Source organism: Lynx rufus, unplaced genomic scaffold (assembly GCF_022079265.1).
Source record: "Lynx rufus isolate CCGP_SWC_20201006 ecotype Redwood Valley unplaced genomic scaffold, mLynRuf1.p SCAF_7, whole genome shotgun sequence".
In the NCBI taxonomy this organism is placed as follows: domain Eukaryota; kingdom Metazoa; phylum Chordata; class Mammalia; order Carnivora; family Felidae; genus Lynx; species Lynx rufus.
This window is the reverse complement of record NW_025814889.1, coordinates 115790279-115817784: the sequence shown is the minus strand read 5'-3', so window position 1 is coordinate 115817784 and position 27506 is coordinate 115790279. Positions and strand designations below refer to the sequence as shown.

General features: G+C 35.3%; 1 protein-coding gene across 1 annotated transcript in view; it reads left to right on the top strand.

Annotated features, from left to right (window-relative positions):
• The window catches only part of CEP83 (centrosomal protein 83), a 124266-nt gene that overhangs the window by 28911 nt on the left and 67849 nt on the right, over positions 1–27506 (top strand). The window contains exons 2-5 of the mRNA XM_047065966.1: positions 7832–8105; positions 8743–8893; positions 17966–18058; positions 20166–20297. Coding sequence (XP_046921922.1) covers positions 7933–8105; positions 8743–8893; positions 17966–18058; positions 20166–20297 — 549 coding nt within the window. The 5' untranslated portion in view covers positions 7832–7932. The remainder of the gene's footprint in view (positions 1–7831; positions 8106–8742; positions 8894–17965; positions 18059–20165; positions 20298–27506) is intronic.

The following is a 27506-nucleotide window of genomic DNA, read 5'->3' as shown; positions in this document are numbered from 1 at the left end:
TGGTCTTGTGGTTTGTGGGTTTGAGCCTGTGTCGGGCTTTGTGCTGACAGCTCAGAGCCTGGAACCTGCTTTGGATTCTGTGTCTCCCTCTCTCTGCCCCTCCCCTGCTTGCTCTCTCAAAATAAATAAACATTAAAAAAATAAATAGAATTCTTAATGGAGGGGTGATTCTCAAAGGAAGGACAGAGGTGATTTTTGCCTCTCTAGGGTACATTTGGTAAAATGTGGAGACCTTTTGTTTTTTACTACTGGGGGGAGGAGTACTACTAGCATCTAATAGGTACAGACGAGGAATATGTTACTAAATATTCTACAATGTACAGGAAAGCCTCCTTCCCACAAAGAATTATCTGGTCTAAAATATCAGTAGTGTAAAGGTTGAGAAACCCTTTATTAGAGTGATTTGAGTAATTAAAAATTTTCCACCCGTTTAGCATTCTTGGTGGTTATCCCACAGATAGGTTCAGGAAACTTAATATGAAGAATCAGATAAGTAAATATTTTAGATTCTTCAGGCCATGTATAGTTTCTGTTATGTGTTCTTTTTCCCCTCTCTACCTTCTTTCTTTCCTTTTTCAAAGTTGTTTTAGGTTTGTATAAAAATTGAGCAGAAACTACAGAGAATTCCCATGTACCCCTTGCATCAAACATGCACAGCCTCCCCCACTATTAACACCAAGAACATCATCTCCCAGAAGAGTGCTATGTTTGTTACAATTGATGAACCTATACTGACATGTCACTATCACTCTTAGTCCATAGTTTACATTAAGGTTCACTCTTGGTGTTGTATATTCTGAGTTTTAACAAATGTATGTGGGCATGTATTCTGTGATAATAATATTCTACAGAATAATTTCACTGCTCTAAAAATCTTATATGCTGTACGTTTTCATCTCTTCCAGAATGTCATATAGTTGGAATTCAACAGTATGTATCCCTTTTAGATTGGGTTCTTTCACTTAGTAATATGCACTTAAGGTTTCCTTCACATCTTATTGTGGCTTGATGGTCATTTCTTTTTTGGGCTGAATAATACTCTGTTGTTGAGATATACAACAGTTTATCCATTCACCTACTAAAGGACATCTTGGTTGCTTCCAAGGTTTGGCAATTATGAATAAAGCTGCTATAAGCATTCATGTGCAATTTTTTTTGTGTGTGAATGTAAGTTTTCATCTAATTTGGGTAGATATCACAGAGTGCTGTTGGACTATATGGTAAGACTAATAAATTAGAGTTCCTGTTATTCCACATTTTCACCAGCATTTGGTGTTGTCATTGTTTGTATTTGGGCCATTCTGATAGGTTTTTAGTAGTACCTTATTGCTTAAATTTGCAATTCCCTAATGACTTATGTTGTTGAACATCTTTTCATATGCTTATTTGCCATTTGTGTACTTTCTTTGGTGAGAGGTGTGTTAAGGCCTTTGGGCCATTGTTTAATTCAGTTGTTTGTTTTCTTATTGTTGAGTCTGACTTTGTGTATTTTGCTTAATAGCCCTTTATCAGATAGGTCTTTCTCAAATATTTCCTCCCAGTCTATGACTTCTCTTCTCATTCTCTTGACAGTGTCATTCACAGAACAGAAGTTTTTTTTTTTTTTTTTTTTTTTCAACGTTTATTTATTTTTGGGACAGAGAGAGACAGAGCATGAACGAGGGAGGGGCAGAGAGAGAGGGAGACACAGAATCGGAAACAGGCTCCAGGCTCCGAGCCATCAGCCCAGAGCCTGACGCGGGGCTCGAACTCACGGACCGCGAGATCGTGACCTGGCTGAAGTCGGACGCTTAACCGACTGCGCCACCCAGGCGCCCCCACAGAACAGAAGTTTTAATGTTTATTTATTTTTGAGAGAGAGAAAGACAGAGTGTGAGCAGGGGAAGGGAAGAAAGAGAGGCAGACACACAATCCATAGCAGGCTCTAGGCTCTGAGCGGTCAGCCCAGAGCCCGATTCAGGGCTCGAACTCACCGTGAGATCATGACCTGAGCCCAAGTCAGATGTTTAACTGACTGTGAGCCACCCAGGAGCCCCCACAGAGCAGAAGTTTTAAATTTTAATGAAGTGTAACTCACCAGTTATTTCTTTCATGGATCTTGCCCTTGGTTGTGTATTTAAAAAGTCACTGTCATACCAGGGACCTTTGTTATGTTCCAGGAATTTGATAGTTTTGCATTTTATATTTATGTACATTTGAGCTACTTTTTGTGGAAGGTATAACATCTACCTAGATCCACTTTTTTTTGGCACGTGCATTACTTTTGCATGTGCTCCTCTGTCAAAGATCGGTTGACTATAGTTTAGTCTATATGTGGACTCTTCTGTTTCAGTAATCCATTTGTTATTTTTTCAATATCACGCTCTCATACTTTTGCTTTTATGGTAAGTTTCAAAGTCAGATAGTGTCAGTCCTCTGACTTTGTTCTTATGCAATATTGTGTTGGCTATTCTGTGTCTCTTGTCTCTGTGCATAAACTTTAGAATTAGTTTGTTGATACCCACAAAATAACTTTTGGGGATCGTATTGAATCTATCCATCAAGTTGGGAAGAACTTACATCTTGGCAGTATTGAGTCTTCCTATCCATGAACATAGAGTATCTTTCCATTTATTTAGTTCTTTGTTGTTGTTTTTTTTCCATCAAAGTTTAGTAATTTTCCTCATATTAAAAAATGTACATGTTTTGTTAAGTTTATAGCTATTTCATTTTGGGGAGTACTAATGTAAATGGTATTTTAAATTTCAAATTTCTTCTGTTCATTGCTGATACATAGGAAAGTGATAGACTTTTTTTGTTTGTTTATGTGTTTATTTTGAGAGAGAGAGAACGTGGGAGGGGCAGAGAGAGAGGGAGACAGAGAATCCAAAGCACGCTCTGCACTGTCAGTGCAGAGCCCGCTGGGGGGCTTGAACTTGGGAACCATGAGATCATGACCTGAGCCAAAACCAAGAGTTGGACTCTTAACTGACTCAGATACCCAGGTGCCCTGATAGACTTTTTTGTGTTAACTCTATCCTGCAACCTTGCTATAATGTTTATCAGTTCCAGGAGTATTTTTTTAAAATTTGATCTTCTACACAGATAATCATGTCCTGTGCAAAGAAAGACAGTTTTATTTCTTCCTTCTGTATTTGTATGTGTTTTATTTTATTTTTTTTGGCTTAATACATTAGCTAAGACTTCCCATTATGATATTGAAAAGAAGTGGTGAGAGGGGACGTTTTTATTTGTTCTTGATCTTAGTGGAAAAATTTCTATTTTCTCACCTCTATGATGTTAGCTGTAGAGTTTTTATACATGTTCTTTATCAAGTTGAGAAAGTTCCCCTCCATACCTAGTTTGTTGAGTTTTTAAAATTATGAATGGGTATTAGATTTTGTCAAGTACTTTTTCTGCATCTATTGATAAGATCGTGTGATTTTTTTTGCTTTAGTCTATTCGTGTAATGGATTACGTTAATTGACGTTTTTTAAATGTTGAACCAGCTTTGCATGCCTGGAATAAATTCTACTTGGTCATGATGTGTAAATTTTTTTATACATTATTGGATTCAACTTGTTAGTATTTTGTTGAGGATTTTTTCATCTGTATTCATTGTTTTTCTTTTTTTTCTTTTTAAGCTCTTAAAACATTCTTGGCTTGGGACTATGCGAAAGAAGAATACAGGCCAAATGTGGCTCATGAGCTATAATTTTCCCACCCCTTTCCTAGTGATTATATCATGCATCTTTGACTTCTCAAAGTGTAATATTCATTGATACTTTTAGCCTTTCCTATACAGTGCAAGGGCTCTGTAACACTTGTAATTCTACCTTTACTGACTTAGATGCCATTTCTTTATGTATTATAAGACTATATCTGTTAAGAAATCCTAAGGTATTATTTTATGCAGTCTGTGTCCAATTAGAATTATGCACATATTTCCAGTTTTCATTTATCTTTATTTTTGCATTGTCCAGTTCACATCTAAGGTAATTTTCCTTGTGTATGGAAGACTCCTTTACTGTTTCTTTTGCTGTGCATCTTCTGGGATGAATTTGTTCCATTTGTCTGAAAATGTCTTTATTTTACCACTGTTCTCTAAAGATTTTCCTTTTTTTTGCTATATTTATAGAATGTTAGTTTGGCAGTTATTTTCTTTCAGCACTATAAAGGTATCGTGTTCTGGCTTTCATTGTTGAAGTCAGTTCTATTGCTTATTTTCAAGACATGTCTCTTTTCTGGACTGATCTTAAGATTTTCCCTTTTTCTTTAGGAAGATCTTAAGGTGATGTTCTTAGGTGCAGATTTCTTAATGTGATGTAGGTGGAATTCTTTTTATGTATGTCTTTGGGGTTTTTAGAACATTTTTGGGGGAGGTTCTCAAGTATCTATTTACCTGTCTATTTATTTTGCAGGTATTGCTTCTATACTCTCCTCTCTCCTTCTAGGACTCAATGGCATATCTGTTAGAATGACATTTTAACTTTATTTTCTGTATTTATTTCCTTTTTTGTATTTTTCATTCTTGTTTCTCTTCCTAATTTATCTTGAATATTTTCTTTTAACTTCTAATTCCTTCTTAAAGTATGTTTTATCTTGGCTGTTATGCTGCTTGTGCATTGAGTTTTTACTTTTGGTTATAGAATTTTTCAGTGTTAGAGTTTACATTGGTTTCTTTCTATGGTTTTGAATTCTCTTACAAGATTCTCAACCTTGTTTCCTATTGTCTTATACATAATATTAATATAAGAAAATTTCTTTTAGAATCGTTGTCTGACAACTCTGATAGTGAGGCTCTCATGTTATCTATTTAAATACTTTTGCTTCTTGTGACTTTAGTTCATGTTCTCTTATCTTCCCATGACTTGAGTTTTAAAATTTCTAAAAAAATTTTATTGTGTCATATTTATTTGTAAAATTGTTTTTTAGAGCAAGTTGCAGCCTATTCTAATATAATTCACCTGAATTACCCTTAGTAGCAATAATAAGGGTAAGCCTTTAAAGTCTGTATCCAAAATGGAGGGGGGTGTTCACCAGGCCTTTTCCTTGCTGTTCTAGTCTGTGTCTTTGAATACGAAGACTGTCAGAAGGCATTCAGTCTCCCAGTCTCTGGAACTGGCAAATGCCCCTAGGAGAACAGTGGTCCCAAATTCCAGTCTCCTCTTTCTGCGTTCACATCTTCCCTTGTTCCCATTTCAGTAAATATTTATTCTGTTGTTAGTTTTCCAGTGTCTTCAAGCAGATTTTTAAAACATATGTCCAGATTTTCTTGTCCTAGGCAGGAAGCATGATCTAAATTACCTAGTCCTTTATTACTGGAAGTGAAGGCTATCTTCAGATTTCTTGGTATAAGAGATTGGTAAAACACTTCCCACAGTGTTTAGCTAATTGGGATTTTTGTTTTTTGCTAAAAGCCTCCTTATATAATTAGAATGAAATTTAGAAGTTGTTTCTTTGTAAGCTTGAATATAGAATTGTGGAACCACTTTTGAAGTTCAGAGAAAGACTTATGTTTTATGAGGCCTTTCTGTCTATGTTACTAGATATCTTCTTGGAGGACTACCGTAACTATATTTTCCGAGATTTTCATTGATAAATTGATTACTGCTGAACTGGAGGACAATATATCTGCAAAATACCAAAAAACAGATAAAAAATTCATTCTGACCTTGGTAAGACTTGGCAAATAAGCAGATAGTTTTCTGTGATTCTGAAATTAACAGAGGAGAAAAGTCTGAAAAAGACTATTGGCAGATGAAACCCAGGAGTTCATAACTTTGAGTCAAGAAAATACCAGAGGGCAATACAGATACATTTGCAACAGAACTAGATTTGGAGATGAGGTTATGAAAACTAATAATGGGAAACCTCATTAAAATGAAGTTGGGAGGTTCAGCAAGGGGAGCTCTCATTCCCTACCAATTGTAGACCCAACAGGAAGAGATGGACTTGACCTTGTACCTGGATGCTACTTTACTATACCAGCTAGAAGAAGAAACACTGCTTTTTGTTTTGTTTTGTTTTGTTTTGTTTTGTTTTTATTTTTGTTTTTTAAGGTTAACAAGGTAATGGTTGTGCTGATTAAGAAATGGATATCCTGCAATTAGTGAAGTCCTGAAAACTACTTGTAGTAGATTTTACTGCCAGAAGGGAAGAATTTAAATCATTAACTCTATTTTCCTAAAATATCCAGGTCTTATTGAATTTTATTTCTATGGGGACTTAACTTCCATTTTATTTTATTTTTTTAAAAGTTTATTTATTTTGAGAGAGAGAAGGTACGCATGCATGTGCACGTGGGTGGGGGGGGGGGAGGGGCAGAGGGAGCGGGAGAGAGAATTCCAAGCAGGCTCAGCATTGTCAGCACAGAGCCTGACGTGGGGCACGAACCTACGAACCATGAGATCATGACCTGAGCTGGAATCAAGAGTCGGACGCTCAACTGACTGAGCCACCCTTAACTTTCATTTTAACGTAGGAGTTAGAATATTTGCTGTCAACTAGAATAGAAAATAAAATTATTCATTTTATCTTGGAAATCTTTGTTTCACTAGTAGTGGGATTAAAGGGTAGCTGTTGGTTTTTTCTTATGTAGTTTAAGCTTTTAGCTAATTAAAATTAAAGCCTTATAATGCCTTTTGGTGGTATCATTAGAAAGTATGAGATAAGTTAACATTGCATGTTTCTATCTCTTAAAAATTAATTTGGATCAAAAAGCAGACTCAAAATTATGTGCCAGTTTTATGATCCAGTTAGTTAATTCCCTGACACATGTATACTTTTGACAGGATAATACTGTGGCAGCTGCTACAAACAGTGCACTGTTGCACATTTAACATGAATAATATGTGAAGTTTTCTTGAAGGACTTCTTTCCTTCTGTTAAAATGTGATTTGACAGGAAACCAAAGTAACTTTATTTTAGTTTAAAAGTCATCTTAGGTAATATGCAGACATCACATTAATTTATCAGAAATGGTATAATACAAGAGAGACTGAGTAATTTGCCATTGGTTTGTGTATGCTAAAGATCTTTTCTTGTAGAAAGAAAAGGTATTTCATGATAACCCATGACCAGTGGAGATGCTATTAGGGAAAGATAAAATAGTCTTGACAAAGATTAAGAAAGCTAAAGGGGGCAGAATTGTTTTGATTAAAACTTTCATTTTTAATTATTTACAATAAGAACACTTTGTCCTTATTTTTTACTTCTAGACAAACATTTAGTTACTTTCATAATCCTGGATCAGTGCTTTTGGGGATAGCTGGGGTGATTTAGTCTCCTGTTCATAGTACAGCGCAAACACATAGGTGATCAACATTTATGTGTGGACTGATTTCTCTTCTGAGTCAATAGCATGAGTACAGCTCACCTTGTGTCAAATAAAAGACCCTTTGTAGGATTAATCACAGACATAGTTACTTGTTGAAGGTCATCTTTGTGAACATTATAATTTTCTCTAGCCATTTGTCAAGTTACAGATGGTTTTTCCCCTGATTTCACAGTGTGGATTTTGTACTAGGATCTTTCTTTCAAGTTTACCCCAGTAGCTTCAGGAACTATCTGTGGTTTGTGAATCCAAGAGGACCTAAACTGGAAAAGTTGGTAGTTCTAGTTAGGTCAGTACTTGAAGATGTGAAATTGATGGTCACATAAGCTTGGTGTGGAAGTAAAGAAAATTTGTTAAGGTATGATTCAACTTTGTTCTTTTTGTTATATGAACAATTAGAAATCTGAAAATTGGGCTTTGTTATAGAAATGATAGTTGAATAACAAGAAATGATAAAAAGACTGTAACACTGAAAGAGTTTAACTCATCACTAACCAAGTTCATTTCTCTGTGCAGGTATAATTTGGTATCCTGAGTGTCTGTCTTAGCAAGAAGGAAGTGGAAAATACCCTTGAAAAGAAAACTAAGACAATAAGGAAGCCAGAACTTACTTTTACATGGTGATTTGCTCACTTAACAGTATGGACACTTTTCCCACCACATTTCCTCCTGGTGGAGACAGTGGGCTGACATATTCTCAGTCTGAGGTGCAAAAAATGTTAATTGATGAAAGGTTACGATGTGAACATCATAAAACTAACTATCAGACTCTTAAAGCCGAACACACAAGGTAAATTGCTTAAATTTGGAGGTGAGGGGCCTTATTAAATATTTTTTTGTCTGAATTTGTTCTGGAACATACAGTATATTTTTGTTAGTTTGCAGTATATAGTTTTAAAACTTTTTAATAGTAAAATTTTCACTTTAAAATTAGTTAATTCAAAACTAACCATGATCTCAAGTGTTTTTTGAGTTGATAAAAGTCTTGCTTTGAAAGTAGCAAGACCTAGAAAATTAAATGTATCTAGGTGGCTAAGTGTGTTTTTCCCCCTCAAGTAAAATTGTATTTATTTTGAAAGAGAGAGGGTGGGGGGAGGGCAGAGAGAGGGAAGAGAGAATCCCAAGCAGGCTCCACACTGTTAGTGCAGAGCATGACACGAGTTCATACCCATGAACCGTGAGATCATATCCTGAGCTGAAATCAAGAGTCAGATGCTTAACCAACTGAGCCACCAGGCGCCCCTTAAGTAAAATTATATTTATAAACTACAGTGTTTATAATTAAGTGAAACTCTATAAAGAAAAGATGTTTGTGAATTTAATGGAATAAGGTCTTGTTCTGTAGTGTTGGTTGATTTTACATAAAGTAAGGTCATTAGAAAGTAAAGGATATCCTTAAAATTGAGTTGTTTTTTTTTTTAAATCAGGTTGCAAGATGAGTACATAAAGTCACAAAATGAACTCAAGCGCCTATTAAATGAAAAGCAAACTCACCAGGAAAAATTTCAGCTGCTGCTTGAAGAGCTACGAGGGGAATTAGTAGAGAAAACTAAAGACTTAGAAGAAATGAAACTGCAGGTAAGAAGATATATTTCAGTGAGTACTATTGGGAAGAAATTTCCTCTGCACCTCAAAGTATTTCTAAGCTGGACTAAGAATCAAATGGATATGAGACAAATTAACAAAAGAAAATCAAATTTAGTTTGGTAAGTATTCAGAATCTACACACACAGAATTCCAAAGGCAGGCAACAGGATGCTTATGTGACATCCTGAGCTAGGGAGACCCATAAAGTCTGGGGATACAGGGGAAAGAAGATCATTGTCAGGATGGTGAGAGGAGATGTTTGGAAGACAAAGGTTGCCCTGTTAAGTGGTCAAATTTATTAACAGAGGAACCTCTGTTAATAAGCTCTCCTCTTGGTATAGGTTCTCCTTTCCAATTAAATTTAGGCAGTTGAGGGAGAAGTAAAGAGCTTTTCCTGAATCTGTGGGGTTTTGATTACTTTGAAGTCAAAATAATCTTCATGCCAACTGGCCCATCTTGGGGAAGCCTGCCCTTTGTGCCTATGGTACAAAAGTAGTCAGATACTGGTAAATTTGGTGAGTTCTGCCTGTATTCTTAATGAGTATTTTGCTGTATTTCCAGGTGGTATAATTTAATATTCTTTCATATATTCTAGAATGTTAGCTACCACATAGGGTTTAACCATGAAGCTGTTATTTTATGCAAATTTGTATTAAATTATCTGTTCTGATTTAGGTATTGTGCTATTCAGAATAATTAGGGGAAAGGCTGGTTTGAATTGATAAATATTCAGAGTTAAAGAGTATTTTTTAAAGTTTTACTAATTTTCCTTTAAGTATTATGACTGAAACTGAGCTTAAAAAAGACTGATAGGTTTTTTTGAGGTTTTATTTTTTATTAAAAATTATTTTTATTATTGAGGTATAGTTCACAAGACTGATAGTTATTTTTAAGGGGCCACTTAAAAGACTATGAAAACAATATGGGCACATAATTTATGTGTGTAATGGAAGGTAAATGGTGTTTCTAAAGCAAAAAAATAGTTGATACTGAAATACTGATTATAGTTTCATTTCTCATTTGCCTAGAAAATAGACCAGAGCAAACTTAACTATAGCACCAGTCAAACTTACCATAAATTTCAAATTAGTAGATATTAGCAGTGATAATTCTCCTGTATTCATTTAATCTCTAAGTGACACCAACTGTGTATTTCTGCTTATCAAGTGCTTGGCACAAATAATAAGGTATTTTTAATACTGGAATTGTAAGTTGATAGAGTAAAAAGCTACCTTTCATCTAGTAAGTATGGCGTTATCACCCAATTCATGGATTTCTTTGACAGCAGTGTTAAAAGTTGGTCATTCAGTGTCTTGAAATCTTCCGTTGTTGGAAACACCACCATTAAGCTTGGGTTGGAGCCTCTCCTGTGCTGTTTCTTTTTTTTTTTAAATTTTTTTTTTTTTTTCAACGTTTATTTATTTTTGGGACAGAGAGAGACAGAGCATGAACGGGCGAGGGGCAGAGAGAGAGGGAGACACAGAATCAGAAACAGGCTCCAGGCTCTGAGCCATCAGCCCAGAGCCCGACGCGGGGCTCGAACTCACGGACCGCGAGATCGTGACCTGGCTGAAGTCGGACGCTTAACCGACTGCGCCACCCAGGCGCCCCATCTCCTGTGCTGTTTCATTCCTAGGTATATTTGGGACATTTAAACAAATAAAAACCTCAGAAATAGGAGTTGAGTAGGGAAATGTAATTCAAGCCTATAGAACTGGTGGATTAATTTGTTCTGCAATAGTCAGAGACCTACGTAAATGAGAATCCGTGAGCACTGAACCCAAGGAATTCAAAGTATTCTTTAGGCATTGCAGATATAATTACTCTGTTTCTTCAGAGTAACTTCTAGACATGCTATTTGTACCAAGTGCATACAAACAATAAGCTTAAGAAGACTGGAGTGTTTATATTAGTATCGGATAAAATAGACTTCTAGACAAAAAGAGTGTCACTTAAGATAAAAAGGTCATTTTTATAACCAAAAATGGGTCAATTCACCAATGAGATGATGGCCTTCAACAAACAGTGGTTTTTATGCCTTCGTTTTGTCATGTAAAGAGGGTAAAAGTTGTTAACTAACAGGTTGTTGTGAAGACTAATGAGACAACATGTAGATTTTTAGTACAATGTCTGACAGAATAGATAGATACTCATAAATGATGGCCATTTTTACTCTATTTGAATGCAGCCTCCGTAGGGCAGGAGCTTTTTTCAGAGTGTCTCCGGTGCTCAAGTATATTTATATTTATATATTTTATAGTAGCAAATATTTGTCAAATGAATGACATGAGTAAATAGAACAAATGAATGAATTGGAAATGTTCTGTTCATATATAATACAATGTTCTTCTCTCATATGTACCTAAAGCTTAAGCATCTTAGATAATTCTCTCATTTTTTCCTGTCTGTCATGAGTTAAATTGTGTCTGCCAAAAAGGTATGTTGAATTTCTAATGCTCGGTACCTCAGAATGTGACCTTGTTTGAAAATAGAGTCTTTGCAGATGTAATTAGTTAAGATGAGGTCATACTGAAGGATGATGGGTCCTTAATCCAGTATGACTGGTGTCTTTAGAAGAAGTGGAGAACAGACACAAAGACAGAAACATGGGTGAGGGCAGTGGGGGAGGTGGGGAGAATAATCCTATAGTGACAGAAGCAGAGATCCAAGTGCTGCAACTGCCAAGGAATGGCCGGGATCACCAGCACTCCACCAGGAGCTAGAGTGATGCAAAGAAGGATCCTTCCCTACAGTTTTCAGAGGGAGTGTGGCCTTGCTGGCACCTTGATTTTGGACTTCTAGCCTGTGAGACAATAAATTTCTGTTGTTTTAAGATATCTAGTTTGTGGTATTTTGTTATGGTAGCTCTAGGAAACTAACACACTATCCAAAGCAGAATTCCTTTTTAGAACATTTGTGACACAGGGATTTTTATTCTCTGCTTCATTGCTTTCAGTGCAAGAGAACCCAGTGAATGTTTAAAGTGATCCAGTTCCATTTATGGATTGGAGTGTGTTAAATATTTTCCCGCTCATGTTGAAATTAAATCATCCTCCCTGTGGTCTCTCTGTTGGTTCTTGTGCTATTCCTTGGATCTACACAAAAGAACTTAGGACATTTCTCCATGTGATAACTTACCAGATGTTCATTGGCAAATATAATTTATCTGGTAAAGTTTCTGTTTTTCAAGATAAACATAACTGGTTTCTATATGATCTGTATCTGGCAAAAATAAGCTAAAGAAAGATCTCTCTCTATATTTATATACACATGTTGAAGCAATGTAGCTGTTTGCTTTATGGATGTTTGCAATTTGTACAAATTGTGGGTTGAATAAAGTCAATTCAACAAAGTAGAATCAGCAAGAAATATTTTAATAAATGTTTATGAAAGGTGATTTTCAGAATAAACATGTATTATCTTGTCTACCTGCAGAATGCCTTTTCTGAGTTAAGATTTAATACCCCTTTGGCTTTTATAGAAAAGTGATAGAAAAGACAGTCAGAATATTTCTGTCTCATTGGTGTAGTTGTAGTGAATGGGAATAGTAATAGTGTCGGACTTTTAGGATGATTGTAAAGATGAAATGAGACAATGCATAGGAAGTGTTGGTACAGTGCTTTGATATACAAGTAGTTAGAACATGTTAGCTATTGTTATTGTTATGTACCATGTTAGCCAAACCTTTTTTTTTAATATGAGTTATTTGATATATTTTCTGATACAAATTTTAAAAGTTACTTTACCAGAAATGTATGTGCTTTCTTTATGCTGCCAGGCAATTGAAACTTTATAAGCCAGTTTTTTCCCATTTTATTTGGCCGCTAGGAAGCTCAGCAAAATTCATTATTCAGTTTGTCATTAACTTGTTAAGAACCTCTGGCACAGCAATATTTGCCTTCTTAAGTTAAAACATTCTTTGGAAAATAATTGGTCTGTTTTTTATCAACATAACAAGTGTTGGTATAATACAGATTTAATATAGGTAATGACACATTTTTGTTAAATTTCTTTTGAGACAAGTGGTGGCAGTATTCCATTAGAAGTCTAAGACACAGCATACTTTCCTCCTAAAATAGCATGGGCAAAACTCTCTAACTCTATGTGTGTTTTCGTGGGGGGAGGGAGGAGGATAGATTTTTTTTTTTTTTTTTTTTTTTAGTGTGTGTGCTTGTTTTTTAGAAGATTCTTAAGAGATAAAAAAAAATCTTACAGAGACTTTTATCAGAGAGCTTGTAGATCATAAGACTGTTGTGTAGTTACCAGCTTCGGTGTTCTTTTCTCCTTTGTGTAGATCCATATTTCCATTTGTATTATTTTTCTACTTTCTTAAAGATTTTCTTTAACGTTTCTTATAGTACAGATCTATTGGTGAGAATTTTTTACAGCTCTTATATATCAAAAAATAATTGATTTTAAAGGTATTTTTGCTGAGTATTGATTTCTAGGTTGACTGTCTCCCTAGTACTTTAAAGGTATTGCTCTCTCTTTTCACAGATATTTTTTCACATAAGAAATTTGCTGTCATTCTTATCTTTGTTCTGTGTATGCAGTGAGTCTTTTTTTTCTTGGCTGCTCTTAAGATTTTCTCTTTATTGCTGAATTTATTTTTTTAAGTAGGCTCCACACCCAATGTGGGGCTTGAAGCACGACTCTGATTTTAAGAGTTGTATGCTCTACTGACTGAGCCAGCCAGGCCCTCCTCTTTATTGCTGATATTGAGCAATTTGATTGACATGCCTTGTAGTTCATCTTTCTGGTACTTAGGATTTATTGAGCTTCTTTGGTCTATGGGCTTATAGTTTTTATCACATATAGAAAATTGTTGTACTTTACTTCAGAAAAAAGTTTTTTCTGCCTTCTTTGATCTCCTTGGTGATCCCATTATTAGGCTACTGAAAGTTCTACCATAGTTCACTCTCAGTTTATTTATTTTCAATCTTTTTTGTCTCCTTGTTGCATTTTGGATAGATTCTGTTGTCATGTCTTCAAGTTCACTGATCTGTTTTCTTCTGCAGTGTCTAAGCAGCCATTAATCCCGTATGGTGTATTTTCATTTCAGAAATTTCATTTCAGTAATTTCATTTCAGAAATTGTAGTTTTTAATATGAAGTCCAATTTTGATCTTTTTCATACCTTCCTTATATCTACTTAACATGTTCAATATTTTCTCTAGCTTTTTGAACATATGGAATTCAATTATAATAACTTTTAATGTCTTTGCTAATTCTCAAATCTGTATCACTTCTGAGTTGGTTTTGGTTGGTTGATTTTCTTGTTAATTGTGGGTAATATTTTCCTGCTTCTTTGCATGTCTGATAAATTTTTTTGGATGCTAGACATTGTTAATTTTATTTTGAATACTAGATGGTTTTGTATTCTGGTAAATACTCTTGAACTTTGTTCTGGGACACAGTTACTTGGAAGCAGTTTCATCTTTCTGAGTCTTGCTTTTAAGATTGGTTGAGAGCAGGTTAATGTTTAGTGCTCCTTATTTGTCAATACTGAGAACCTTCTCAGTACTCATTTCTCAGTGAAATGAAGTTTTTCAGCCTGACTTTTGGGAAAAACAACTATTCATATCTCTGTTTGAGTTCAGATTACTTATCCATCTAATTCTTTCAGATTGTTCTTTTCCTGGCCTTAATTAAATATTTTCTTTACATGCATGTGCTGATTGGGGTACTCTACTGAATGAGTCAACAGGGACTTTTTGCAGGTCTTCTTAATTTTGTGTGCCACCCTCTTTTCTGGTACCCTGTCTTGTGACTCTTGCCACACTGCTCCTTCTGGATTCTCAGTTCTATTTGCTTAGGTCAGAAAGTCCACCATCAGACATCGCCTGGATATCTCTTCCTGTGGCCTGGCAGCATTCTCAAAGCTTACTTTCGTTGTTGTTTGTCTCTCAGAGATCTCTGTTGCTTTATTAGGCCCATTGTCTTGAAAACGGATTTTTGTCTCTTCTTTTATTCTAGCAGGAGAATAAATCTGATTTCTTTTATGCCATCTTTTGGAAGTGGAAGCACTTTTATTTCTAATTAACCTTTAATTACAGAAGTCTCAAACAAGCCCTGAGGTAGAGAGGGTGGTTGTATTGCATCCTCACATACCCATCACCCACCATCAATAATTTCAATAATTACCATCTCTCAACCAGTCTTATTTTATCTTCTGACATCCCTGCTCTGTCCTTGAACCACTCTGGATTATTTTGACACAAATCATATTATCTCAACTCAAAATATTTTAGTATGTATCTTTATTACATCCCAAGGCAATCTCTCCTTTAAAAGCATAGTCATAATGCCATTATCATACCTAAAAGTACTTATTCCTTAATATCTTTTTTATATTGCATCTTTGTTGACATTTCCCTCATTTTCCCACAGTTTTGCTTGCTTAAAGTTGGTTTTTTTGAAACAGGAATCAAATAAGGCTTATCTATTATTACTCTGTTCCTTTTAATTACCACCTCTTCTCAGTTTGGACTCCTGATGCTATTACCCAGACTCTTGACATCATAAACCAGATTGTAACAAGAGCTTTCTATCTGGTTTCCCAACTCCATTCACTGAAATTGTTTTCCCCCCATAGTCACCAGTTTTCTCCTGCCAAAGGTTTTGATCCATTTTGCTTCTTCCTAAAATGTAGATATGGTGATGCCATTCTTAAGCTTGAATACCTTCAGTGAATAACCAAGGCACAGAGACATATGTATAGCATGCCTTTCTTTATGTAAAAATTAAAAGTTGTGTGTGTGTATATATTTGTATATTATTTCAAGAAGAATACATAAAAACTAGCAATGATAGGGGCGCCTGGGTGGCGCAGTCGGTTAAGCGTCCGACTTCAGCCAGGTCACGATCTCACGGTCCGTGAGTTCGAGCCCCGTGTCAGGCTCTGGGCTGATGGCTCAGAACCTGGAGCCTGTTTCCGATTCTGTGTCTCCCTCTCTCTCTGCCCCTCCACCGTTCATGCTCTGTCTCTCTCTGTCCCAAAAATAAATAAACGTTGAAAAAAAAAAAATTAAAAAAACAAACAAACAAACAAAAAAAAACTAGCAATGATAGCTTCTTAAGAGGGAAACTGGATGACTGAAGTAAAAAAGACTTAGGTTTTTAATATTTTTTGTTTCAATTATTTTATTTATGTAATTATATTCATTTTAAGTAAAAAACATTTTTTTTAAAAAGTACTACTGAATACTGAGTAAATTATAAGAGTGTAAACCTCATACCTAGGAATTTTCTACTCTGTACCCTTCCCTTTTGTTCCTAGCCAGGGTGCAGCTCTGCTAGGTGGCATTTGGAAATGTTTCAACATGGCCTTGATCATCATAGTATCTAGAGAGTATTAATGCACAGGGATCCAGGATTCTAAATTGTCTATGGTGCTTAGTGTGGTTCAATTCAAAATGCCTTTAGCTTAACTTTGAGGATCATTTTTCTCCCCAAGGAATTTAAAATGTTGGGGCGCCTGGGTGGCGCAGTCGGTTAAGCGTCCGACTTCAGCCAGGTCACGATCTCGCGGTCCGTGAGTTCGAGCCCCGCGTCAGGCTCTGGGCTGATGGCTCGGAGCCTGGAGCCTGTTTCCGATTCTGTGTCTCCCTCTCTCTCTGCCCCTCCCCCGTTCATGCTCTGTCTCTCTCTGTCCCAAAAATAAATAAAAAGGGTTGAAAAAAAAATTTTTTTTAAATGTTATCCATTCTTAGTTTTTGTGTTCTATTGAAGCTTTAGTTTTCCTATTCCTTTGATGTGGCACTGTTTCTATACATAAAATCTTCTCTTTTTACCTGTTTGATGAGCTTATATTGGTTATTTTTGTAGTTATTTGTATGCATAAGTTATTTTTCATATGAGAATTTGAACTTCTTACAGAGTTAGAAATGTTTCCTGTGAGTTTTTGTGATCTTTAGAAAGTTAGGCTCTGTGTATACTTCAGTTTCTGTAAAAAAAAGGATGATAATATAGCTACATTGAGGATCATTGCAAGGTTTAAATAAATTGGTAAATGCATGTAAGGTATTTAGAACAGCATGTTATGTAGATTATATAATATATTGCAGAATACTATGTATAGTAAGTATTCTGGAAAGTTTCTGGGCTGTGTGGAGTATTGATGAATAAATGAATGAATTAAACTGAGTATTATTCTTCATTTTCAGAGATTAATGTAAATATAAACTAGGTTTTTGTTTTATAACCAGTATTCGTTCATTCTTTCAAGAAATAATAATTGAGTGATCCTATGTGCCAGGCAGTAGTGTGTGGTGTTGGAAATACACCATGGTGAATAGAGATTGTGTTTGCCCTTACAGAACTTACTTAAATACGTAATTACTTCCTAAAATCTGAGTTCTATCAGAGAGCTATAATAGGGAGGAACCTTGTTTTGGTGGCCAGAGTAAAAATCAGCCTTTTCTGATTGAAAATAAGAAGTCTGAAGATAAAAAATAAAAATTAAAATTAAAAAAAAAAAATAAATCTGAAGAGGGGCGTCTAGGTGGTTCAGTTGGTTAAGTGTCCAACATTGGCTCAGGTCATGATCTCCTGGTTTGTGGGTTCGAGCCCTGTGCTGACAGCTCAGAGCCTGGAACCTGCTTTGGATTCTGTGTCTCCCTCTCTCTCTGTCCCTCCCCCACTCACTCTCTGTCTCTCAAAAAGAAATAAACTTAAAAAAAAAAAGTCTTAAGAATTCTCTGTGATATACCAAATTATTACACCTTTATTTTAATTGCTTTAGAAAATAGTTAGCTGTTGTATCATGCATGGTAACCTAGGCTGCCAACATAGTTATTCTCAACAGTCATAGTAATAATAGGGAGTATCTTTACCTCATGTTAATGGGATTTTTGACATCTCTGAGGCCCTGAAATTGTGATCTTAAAGTATTGTTTCAAATAATGGTTCTATTTATGTAGTGATTACTGTAAAGTTAAGTATATTGCATAATTTCTATGAATTGAATTCTATTGTTTTATTTAGGTGTTGAAACTTGGTGAATTCTTGATTTAATATTTGTGATTTCATATTTAGAATTGTTTTATATTTCTCTACATATTAGGTGTTAACTCCACAAAAGTTGGAACTGTTACGAGCCCAGATACAACAAGAATTAGAAACTCCAATGAGGGAACGTTTTAGGAGTCTGGATGAAGTAAGTAATTTATATGGAAGGAACTGTGCATTTGTCTTTATGTGACTGATTAAAACCATTATCCCCCTTCTTAGAAACCTTGCAGTAGCACCTCTTCTAACTCAAGAATCCTTACTTTTAGGGCTGCACAAAATGAGGTCCCATAATCTGTCCGACTTCCTTTCCTCCATCCACTTTGGCTTCTTTGATGTTTCTTTGGCACTCCAGAAATGGAGCAAATCAAGAATCTTTGTGTTAGCTCTTACTTGTGACATGAACAGTGTCCTTCCAGATATCTCTTGGCCAACTTCCTCCTCTCTTTTAAGTCTTTATTGAAATGTCACTTTCTCAATGAGGCCAACTTTGACTAGTATTTCCATTTAATTTTCTTCCTGCCTTTCCCATCACTTCTTAGACCTTTGGATCCCCATTTACCCTGCTCTACTTTTTATTTTTCTCTAGTACTAATCATGTTCTCATATATGTATAATATTTATATTTTGTATATTACCGTCTCTAGAATGTAAGTTGCATGAGAGAAGGAACCTTTATCTGTTTGGTTGATTTTGTATTCCAAGTTCCTAGAATGGTTCCTGGCATACAGTAGGTGCTCAATTAATATTTGTGGAATGAAAGAGTATATTTCATGCAACCTCATAAAAATAAAAATTTGTTACAGTTTTCCTTTAGATTGAAAGGTTTCCTTCCTTTTATGAGATATTGGTATAATATGACTAAATGTTTAATCAATGGAATAGGAAAAGATGACGTATATTAAGTACTATGCTTGACAACTTATATATGCAACCTTATTTAACAAATAGACCAGGACTTATACATAACAAATGAATATTGTCCCCTTCCAGATGAATCCGTTTGGAAAGTTGTAGTTTAGTGATGCTGCATTGCACAGAAACAGTTGTAGAATCCACTTTTATAAATGGCTTATTGGCCTGATAAAGTTGTCTTTTGAATATCCTCCTGGTGGATAACCAAAGCATTACGGTTGAGAGGAGACTTAATTTTGGGATGTAAACAAAGCCACTTAGACTTAAAATAGGCAATCAAGTTAAGTAAAACCTTAAAAAAAAGTATGTTTCTAATAAAATCATGAAACCCATTTTCTTGGCTTGTAAACTGGCTTAGAGAAATCTTTCAGCTAAAGACTTACAGTGATCTGAGTATTTTAGGAGGCATTCTTATTACTTAATTACCTGATGAATATTGAAATAGTATCTCCTTCATCTTCTCTATTGCCTGAGTTGTTACTGAATTTAGAATACTGGCAACTTTTGTAGTGTTAGTAAGCAGAATTGGAAGCATACCAGAGAGTTGCATGTATTCCTGGTTAGAAAGGTTGGTACTACATATATTCTTTAGACTGGTGTGTTGAACTATCATTGTAATGTTATATATAACACATATTGTATCTACATATAATTTATTATTGTTATTTTTAGGCATGAGTGAGCATATGTGTATGAGCAGGGAGGGATAAAAGGAAAGAGAACCTTAAGCAGGCCTACGCCCAGTGTGGGTCCCTCCAAGGGGCTTGATCTCACAACCTGAGATCATGACTTGAGCCAAAATCAAGAGTCAGATCTTTAACCAACTGAGCCACCCAGGCGCTCCTATCATTGTACTATTTGATTGAACCTTAAGTTATTGTACTAAATATTCAAATAATCTTTTATCTACTTTGAATTCATCCTGTCTGGCTTTCAGGAGGCTATTTTCTATTTTACTGTAGAGTTAATTTTTAAAAATTAATTATGTTTTGAAAGGTGTACTACATTCTTAAATATTAGTTTTTTAAGCCCAGAGGTCAAAAGTGTTGATGTGCTATTCATTTTTATTATTATGAGAATCAGTGAGGAAATAAGGTTAATTGAATGATAATTTGCTTTATTGGCACTTTCTTAAGAATGTACTGATTCTGTATATAGGATTCTTGTCATAAAATTTTTTTTCAGGGTTTATTTATACTTATGTTAAGCTTATTTTTTACTTTTTAGAATGGCTTTCAATATAATGCAATTTAAAATTATATTTGCAAAAGCGATTTTTGGAGTAAGTACAAATTTCATTTATAAACTTGTCTGTCATAAATTGCAATCTTTTAATTTAGGAAGTGGAAAAGTATAGAACTGAATATAATAAACTCCGCTATGAACATACATTTCTTAAATCAGAATTTGAACACCAGAAAGAAGAATTTGCACGTCTTCTACAAGAAGAAAAAATAAAATGTGAATCAGAGGTGAGTGACTATACTAGTTTAAGTTATTATCCTTCTAGACAGTAAAATTTTGTTTTTTGTAAATCCAAGTTAGAGTTGATTGCATAATTAAGTTTCATTAATTAATGGTGAAGTATTTGGCATGATTTTCATCTGCTCTGTAGTAACAGTTTTGTGTGTGTGAACATTCTCTTTGGCTATTAGATTTTCCTCTTTTTTTCCTCCTTTATTTTGCCCCAGTCAATGCACATAGACAGTCCCTTTTCTCCCATAGCCACAGAGACAGACTTCTTTTAACAAATATAGTTTGTTTATATCATTTTTTATGTGTCACTGTCCCCCTCTACTTTTTGGGACCAAACCACATCCAGGAGAGTCCCGACTATCAGCCCATGTACCTTGTTTCTACTGAGAGAAATAAGGGATTTATACTTTATGGTGTGCCCATCACATTCAAGAAGTGAAATTTGTTCTTTCTGACATCTACAACTGCGGAATTTTCTTTCTGCTGCCTACAGCATGTTCCCCTACTCTATCACTATTGTTTGGGCAGCCTTTCTACTAATTTTGTGTTTTGTCTCCTAATTTTGCCAAAAATGAGATAATGTGTTTATCATTCTTTATGTAGTTTTTACATGATTTTTTTCAGGATGGAAAGAAATACCAATTTTGTCCTGCTATATTCAAATAAGATAATGCTGGTTGAATTTGTTAAAAAAAAAAAAAAAAAGTTTGGTATCTGCAATTATGTGAAACATTCTGTGTACAAACACATCTGCATTATGTATTTATTTTGTTGTCTTTATTTGGAATTAAGAATTAGAATATACTCACCTTCCTTAACCAAATTCTAACTGGATCAAACTGATCTTTTTTTTTTTTTTTAATTTTTTTTTCAATGTTTATTTATTTTTTTTGGGACAGAGAGAGACAGAGCATGAACGGGGGAGGGGCAGAGAGAGAGGGAGACACAGAATCGGAAACAAGCTCCAGGCTCTGAGCCATCAGCCCAGAGCCTGACGCGGGGCTCGAACTCATGGACCGCGAGATCGTGACCTGGCTGAAGTCGGACGCTTAACCGACTGTGCCACCCAGGCGCCCCCAAACTGATCTATTTTTAATCAATGAGCATACTGTTCCATGATTGTTTGATGTGTAAGAAGCTCTATGAACACTGGATCGTTTGAGTCCACTGATGATACAGTACTAGAAAACTATAAATACTTATATAATAGCCTTTTTTATTAAAAAATTCTTTACAACTTTAAATGCTTTGTTCACATATAATCTTACTTTTGTTATAATAGTGAGATAGGACAGGACTGTATTATTTTATCCATTTAAAGTGAGGACACTTGAAGGGTGCCTGGCTGGCCTAGTCATTAGAGCATGCGACTAAATAATAAAAAATAAAATCTAAAATAAGAAAATCTAAAAAAAAAAAGGACACTTGAAGCACAAGATAAGCAACTTGAGCAAAGTCTCATAGAAGGTCAACAGCCAAGTTTACAGTAGAGCTCAGGCACCCCAACTATCAGCCCAGTTTTTAAAGTTTGAAATTACCAGTGATTTGAAGTTGACAAACCAATTAGGAGCCATCCACCAACTAATTTTGTCAAGAGATCTGTCAATCTATACTCCTTATGATGATGAAAAGTTTTGCATCTGTAATTTTGACAGACCTAAAGGAATTACATTTAAAAATTTTCTTGTGGAAAATAGGAATTAAAGATTTCCAGCCTAAAATGTAGGTTTAGTGTATTGAAGAGTAACCACTGAGGTTAAGGATACTGGTGCTTTATGTTATACTCTGCATTTCAAATCTAATATTGATGTTTATCTGGTAGTGATTATTTATAGTCTCTATTTTCTTAGTTTTATTGTTTTTCTAAAGAATGAAACCTGCATCTGAAATCTGATGACTAATCTAGTTTTCACCCTTGAAAGATCAAATAATATTCACTAAAATTTTCAATGGGTCAGTGGTGTCATTAATTTTCCTAGTTTAAATGTCTTAGGACATTGTTAGAAATCTGAAGATAAACAGCTAGCTTAGAAGCCATAATTAACAGAGACTAGAAGAGTAAAACTTTCCAATAAGACCAAAGTACTTTCTACTTCCCAATTGATTATTGAGGGACAGTATTAATTAGTGGATAATTGGATATGCTCTTTCATTCCATCACTTTATACTCCAGTTTCTATATACAAGAATAGTAAAACCTAGTGATATGATTGTAGATCAGGAGACAGGAGTAAAACTTCAAAGTGAAGACGACTCTTGCCATCTTCCAATTTTACAATTTAAACTGGCATAAAATATATTAGTTTGTACTAAAAATAATTGGCTTTTCTCGCGTTAATTAAGGATTCACACAGTACCTATGCATTTTCACTTCTACAGGTAAAAGAAGTGACTGAATATTCTTTACTGTGTTGGTGCTTATATGAATAGGAAGATTCTGTTAGTGTTTTCATGAGAAGGCCTCCTGTGATTCACATTTCCCTCATGATACTCTGAATTAAAAAGAATGTATTAAAGTAGATGTCTTTATCTTATGAATAAGATAATGTCATGATTTTTCAATGCATTTGGCTGTAAGTACATACTAAGTCTGGACTACCTACAGATGCAATTCTGAAGTTGCCTATATAGGCATTGTTTAAAGTGATATGCTGTGTTTTCATTATGTTATTTTGTGTCTAATTTTATATTCTGCAAATAGTAATGAAGAACAATACAAAGGGTTTTAGGTACAGGTGATTATACTGGTTGACTGAAAGAGTGAAAGAAGCAAGAGTAATTCAGTGAGGAAGTATGATGTTGAGAGGGGGCAGTGAGCACTGCATCATATAAAAAACTTTAGGGTGGCAATATACAATGACAGGTCCCTGAGATTTTTCCATCAGGCTCTCCAGACTGAGCTCTACCTTGGCTGTTATTGGGCTGATAAGATGCTCAATTTCCTGTGACAAAAAGAATTTTTCTGGGTCCCTATTACCACAGGCTATTTTTTTTCTTTTTTCTTTTTCTTTTTTGTTTTAAATCAAATTATTTTATTGTCAGTGTTAGATTTTCAGTGTAGTTTATAATAGCATTCACAATAATACCCTATGTTTCATTTTTGGCAGATTTATACAGTGTAGTCTTGGCTTTGGGAATAGATTCCCGTGATTCATCACTTATATACAACACCCAGTGCTCATCCCGATAAGTGCCCTCCTCAGTGCCCATCTCTCATTTTCCCTGCTCAACCCCCCACCCCCATCAACCCTCAGTTTGTTCTCTATTTACGAGTCTCTTATGGTTTGCCTCCCTCTCTATAACTTATTTTTCCTTCCCCTATGGTTTTCTATCAAGTTTCTCAAATTCCACATATGAGTAAAAAATAAGATATCTGTCTTTTTCTGACTTACTTCACTTAGCATAATACCTTCCAGTTCCATCCACATTAGATTTCATTCTTTTTCATTGCTGAGTAGTATTCCAGTGTGTGTGTGTGTACACCACATCTCCTTTATCTATTCATCAGTTGATGGACATTTGGGCAATTTGGACATTGTTGAAAGCACTGGTATAAACATTGGGGTACATATGCCCCTATGAATCAGCACTCCTGTATCCATTGGGTAAATACCTAGTGGTGCTATTGCTGGGTCATAGGGTAATTCTGTTTGTGATTTTTATAGGAATTCCACACTGTTTTCCAGAGTAGCTGCACCAGTTTACATTCCCACTGACAGTGCAAGAGGGTTCCTCTTTCTCCACATCCTTGCTAACATCTGTTGTTTCCTGAGTTGTTAATTTTAGCCACTCTGACTGGTGTGAGGCAGTATCTCAACATGATTTTGGTTTGTATTTCCCTGATAATGAGCAGTGATGAGCATCTTTTCATGTGTCTGTTAGCCATCTGGATATCTTCTTTGGAAAAGTGCCTATTCATGTCTTCTGCTCATTTCTTCACTGGATTATTTGTTTTTTGGGTGTTGAGTTTGGTAAGTTCTTTATACATTTTTGATACTAACCCTCTATCCAATATGTCATTTGCAATATCGTCTCCCATTCTTTTGGTTGCCTTTTAGTTTTATTGATCGTTTCCTTTGCTGTGCAGAAGCTTTTTATCTTGATGAGGTCCCAATAGTTCATTTTTGCCTTTATTTGCCTTGCCTTCAGAGGCATGTCTAGTAAGAAGTTGCTGCAGCCAAAGTCAAAGAGGTTGTTACGAGTTTTCTCCTCTAGGATTTTGATGCTTTCCTGTCTCACACTTAGGTCTTTCATCCATTTTGAGTTTATTTTTGTGTATGGTGTAAGAAAGTGGTCCAGTTTCATTCTTCTGCCTGTTGCTGTCCAGTTCTCCCAGCACCATTTGCTGAAGAGACTGTCTTTTTTCCATTGGATACTCATTCCTGCTTTGTGGAAGATTAGTTGGCCATACCTTTGTGGGTCCATTTCTGGGTTCTCTATTCTATTCCATTGGTCAATGTATCTGTTTTTGTACCAGTACCATACTGTCTTGATGATTGCAGCTTTGTAATATAGGCTAAAGTCCGGGATTGATGCCTCCAGCTTTGCTTTTTTTTTTTTCCAACATTACTTTGGCTATTCGGGGTCTTTTGTGGTTCCATACAAATTGTAGGATTGTTTGTTCTAGCTTGAGAAGAATGCTCTGCTATTTTGATTGGGATTGCATTGAATGTGTAGATTGCTTTGGGTAGTAGTATCGACATTTTAACAATATTTGTTCTTCCAATCCATGAGCATGGAATGTTTTTCCATTTCTTTGTGTCTTCAATTTTTTTCGTAAACTTTCTATAGTTTTCAGCATACAGATCTTTTACCTTTTTGGTTAGGTTTCTTCCTAGGTATTTTATGGTTCTTGGTGTACTTGTAAATGGGATCGATTTCATGATAGCTCTTTCTGTTGCTTCATTATTGGTGTATAGAAATGAAACTAATTTCTGTACAATTGATTTTATATCCTGCGACTTGACTATATTCAGTATCAGTTCTAGCAATTTTTTGGTGGTGTCTTTCGGGTTTTCCATTTAGAGTATCATGTCATGTATGAAAAGTGAAAGTTTGATTTCTTTGCCAATTTGGATGCCATTTATTTCATTTTGTTGTCTGATTGCTGAGACTAGCACTTCCAACACTACATTAAACAACAGTGGTAAGAGGGGACATCCCTGTCGTGTTCCTGATCTCAGGGGGAAAGCTTTCAGTTTTTCCCCATCGAGGATATTATCTGTGGGCACTTCATATATGGCTTTTATGATGTTAAGGTATGTTCCTTCTATCCTGACTTTCTTGAGAGTTTTTATTAATTCTCGATAAAATTGTTGAATTTGATTTGCTAGTATCTTGTTGAGAATTTTTACACCCATGTTCATCAGGGATATTGACCTGTAGTTCTTTTTAATGGGGTCTTTGAGAATGAAGGTAATGCTGGCTTCAGAGAATGAGTCTGGAGGCTTTCCTTCTGTTTCTATCTTTTGGAACAGCTTGAGAAGAATAGGTATTAACTCTGCTTTAAATGTCTGGTAGAATTCCCCTGGGAAGCAATCTGACCCAGGACTCTCTATTTGTTGGAAGATTTTTGATAACCAGTTCAACTTCTTTGCTGATTATGGGTCTATTCAAATTTTCTATTTCTTCCCATTTGAGTTTTGGTAGTGTGTGAGTGCCTAGGAATTTGTCCATTTCTTCCAGATTGTCTAGTTTGTTGGCATATAATTTTTCATAGTATTCTCTAATAATTGTATTTCTGTGGTGTTGGGTCTGATCTCTCCTTTTTCATTCATGATTTTATCTGTTTGGGTCATCACTCTTTGTGAGAAGTCTGGCTAGGGGTTTATCAATTTTGTTTATTCTTTCAAAGAACCAGCTCTCAGATTCATTGATCTGTTTGGTTTTTTTGGATTCTATATATTTTTAATTTCTGCTCTAATCTTTATTATTTCTCTTCTTCTGCTGGCTTTGGGTTTTCTTAGCTGCTCTGTTTCTAGTTCTTTTAGATGTGAGGTTAGATTCTGTGTTGGGATCTTTCTTGCTTCTTGAGATAGGTCTGGATTGCAATGTATTTTCCTCTTAGGACTGCCTTTGCTGCATCCCAAAGGGTTTGGACTCTTGTGTTATTTTCATTTGCTTCCATATATTTTAGAATTTCTTTAAATTCCTGGTTGACCCATTCATTCTTTAGTAGGATGTTCTGTAACCCCCATGTATTTGGAGGCTCTCCAAATTTTTTCTTTGGTGGATTTCAAGTTTCATAGCATTGTGATCTGAAAATATGCATGGTATGATCTCAGTCCTTTTATATTTGTTGAAGGCTGTTTTGTGACCCAGTATGTGATCTGTTTTGGAGAATGTTCCATGTGCACTTGAGAAGAATGTGTATTCTGCTGCTTTTGGATGAAAAGTTCTGAATATATCTGTTAAGTCCATCTGGTCCAGTGTATCATTCAAGACTATTGTTTCCTTATTGATTTCTTGCCTAGATGATCTGTCTAGTGCTATAATTGGAGTACTAAAGTCACCTACAATTACAACAGTATTATTATCAATACGTTTGCTTATGTTTGTGATTTATATATTTGGGGTTTCCACATTGGGGGCATAAACATTTACAATTGTTAGCTTTTCTTGATGGATAGACCCCTTAATTATGATATAATGCCCTTCTTCATCTCTTGTTAGTCTTTGGTTTAAAATCTAGTTTGTCTGATATAAGTATGGCTACTCTGGGTTTCTTTTGACATCCAGTAGCATTTTCCATCCCCTCACTTTGAATATTTACGTGTCCTCAGGTCTAAAATGAGTCTCTAACGGGCAGCATATAGATGGATCTTGTTTTTTTTTTTTTTATCTGTTTTGATACCCTGTGTCTTTTGATTGGGTCATTTAGTCCATTTACATTCAGAGTGATTATTGACAGTTAGGGATTTAGTGTCATTGTGTCATCTGTAGGTTTTTGTGCCTGTAGTGATGTCTCTGGTCCTTTGTGATCTTTTCTACTTTCCACTCACAGAGTTCCCCTCAGGATCTCCTGCAGGGCTGGTTTAGTAGTCATGAACTCCTTTAGTTTTTGTTTGTCTGGGAAAGCTTTTATCTCTCCTATTCTGAATGACAGCCTTGCTGGATAAAGGATTCTTGGCTGCATATTTTTCCTATTTAGTGCATTGAATATTTCCTGCCACTCCCTTCTGGCCTGCCAAGTTTCAGTGGACAGG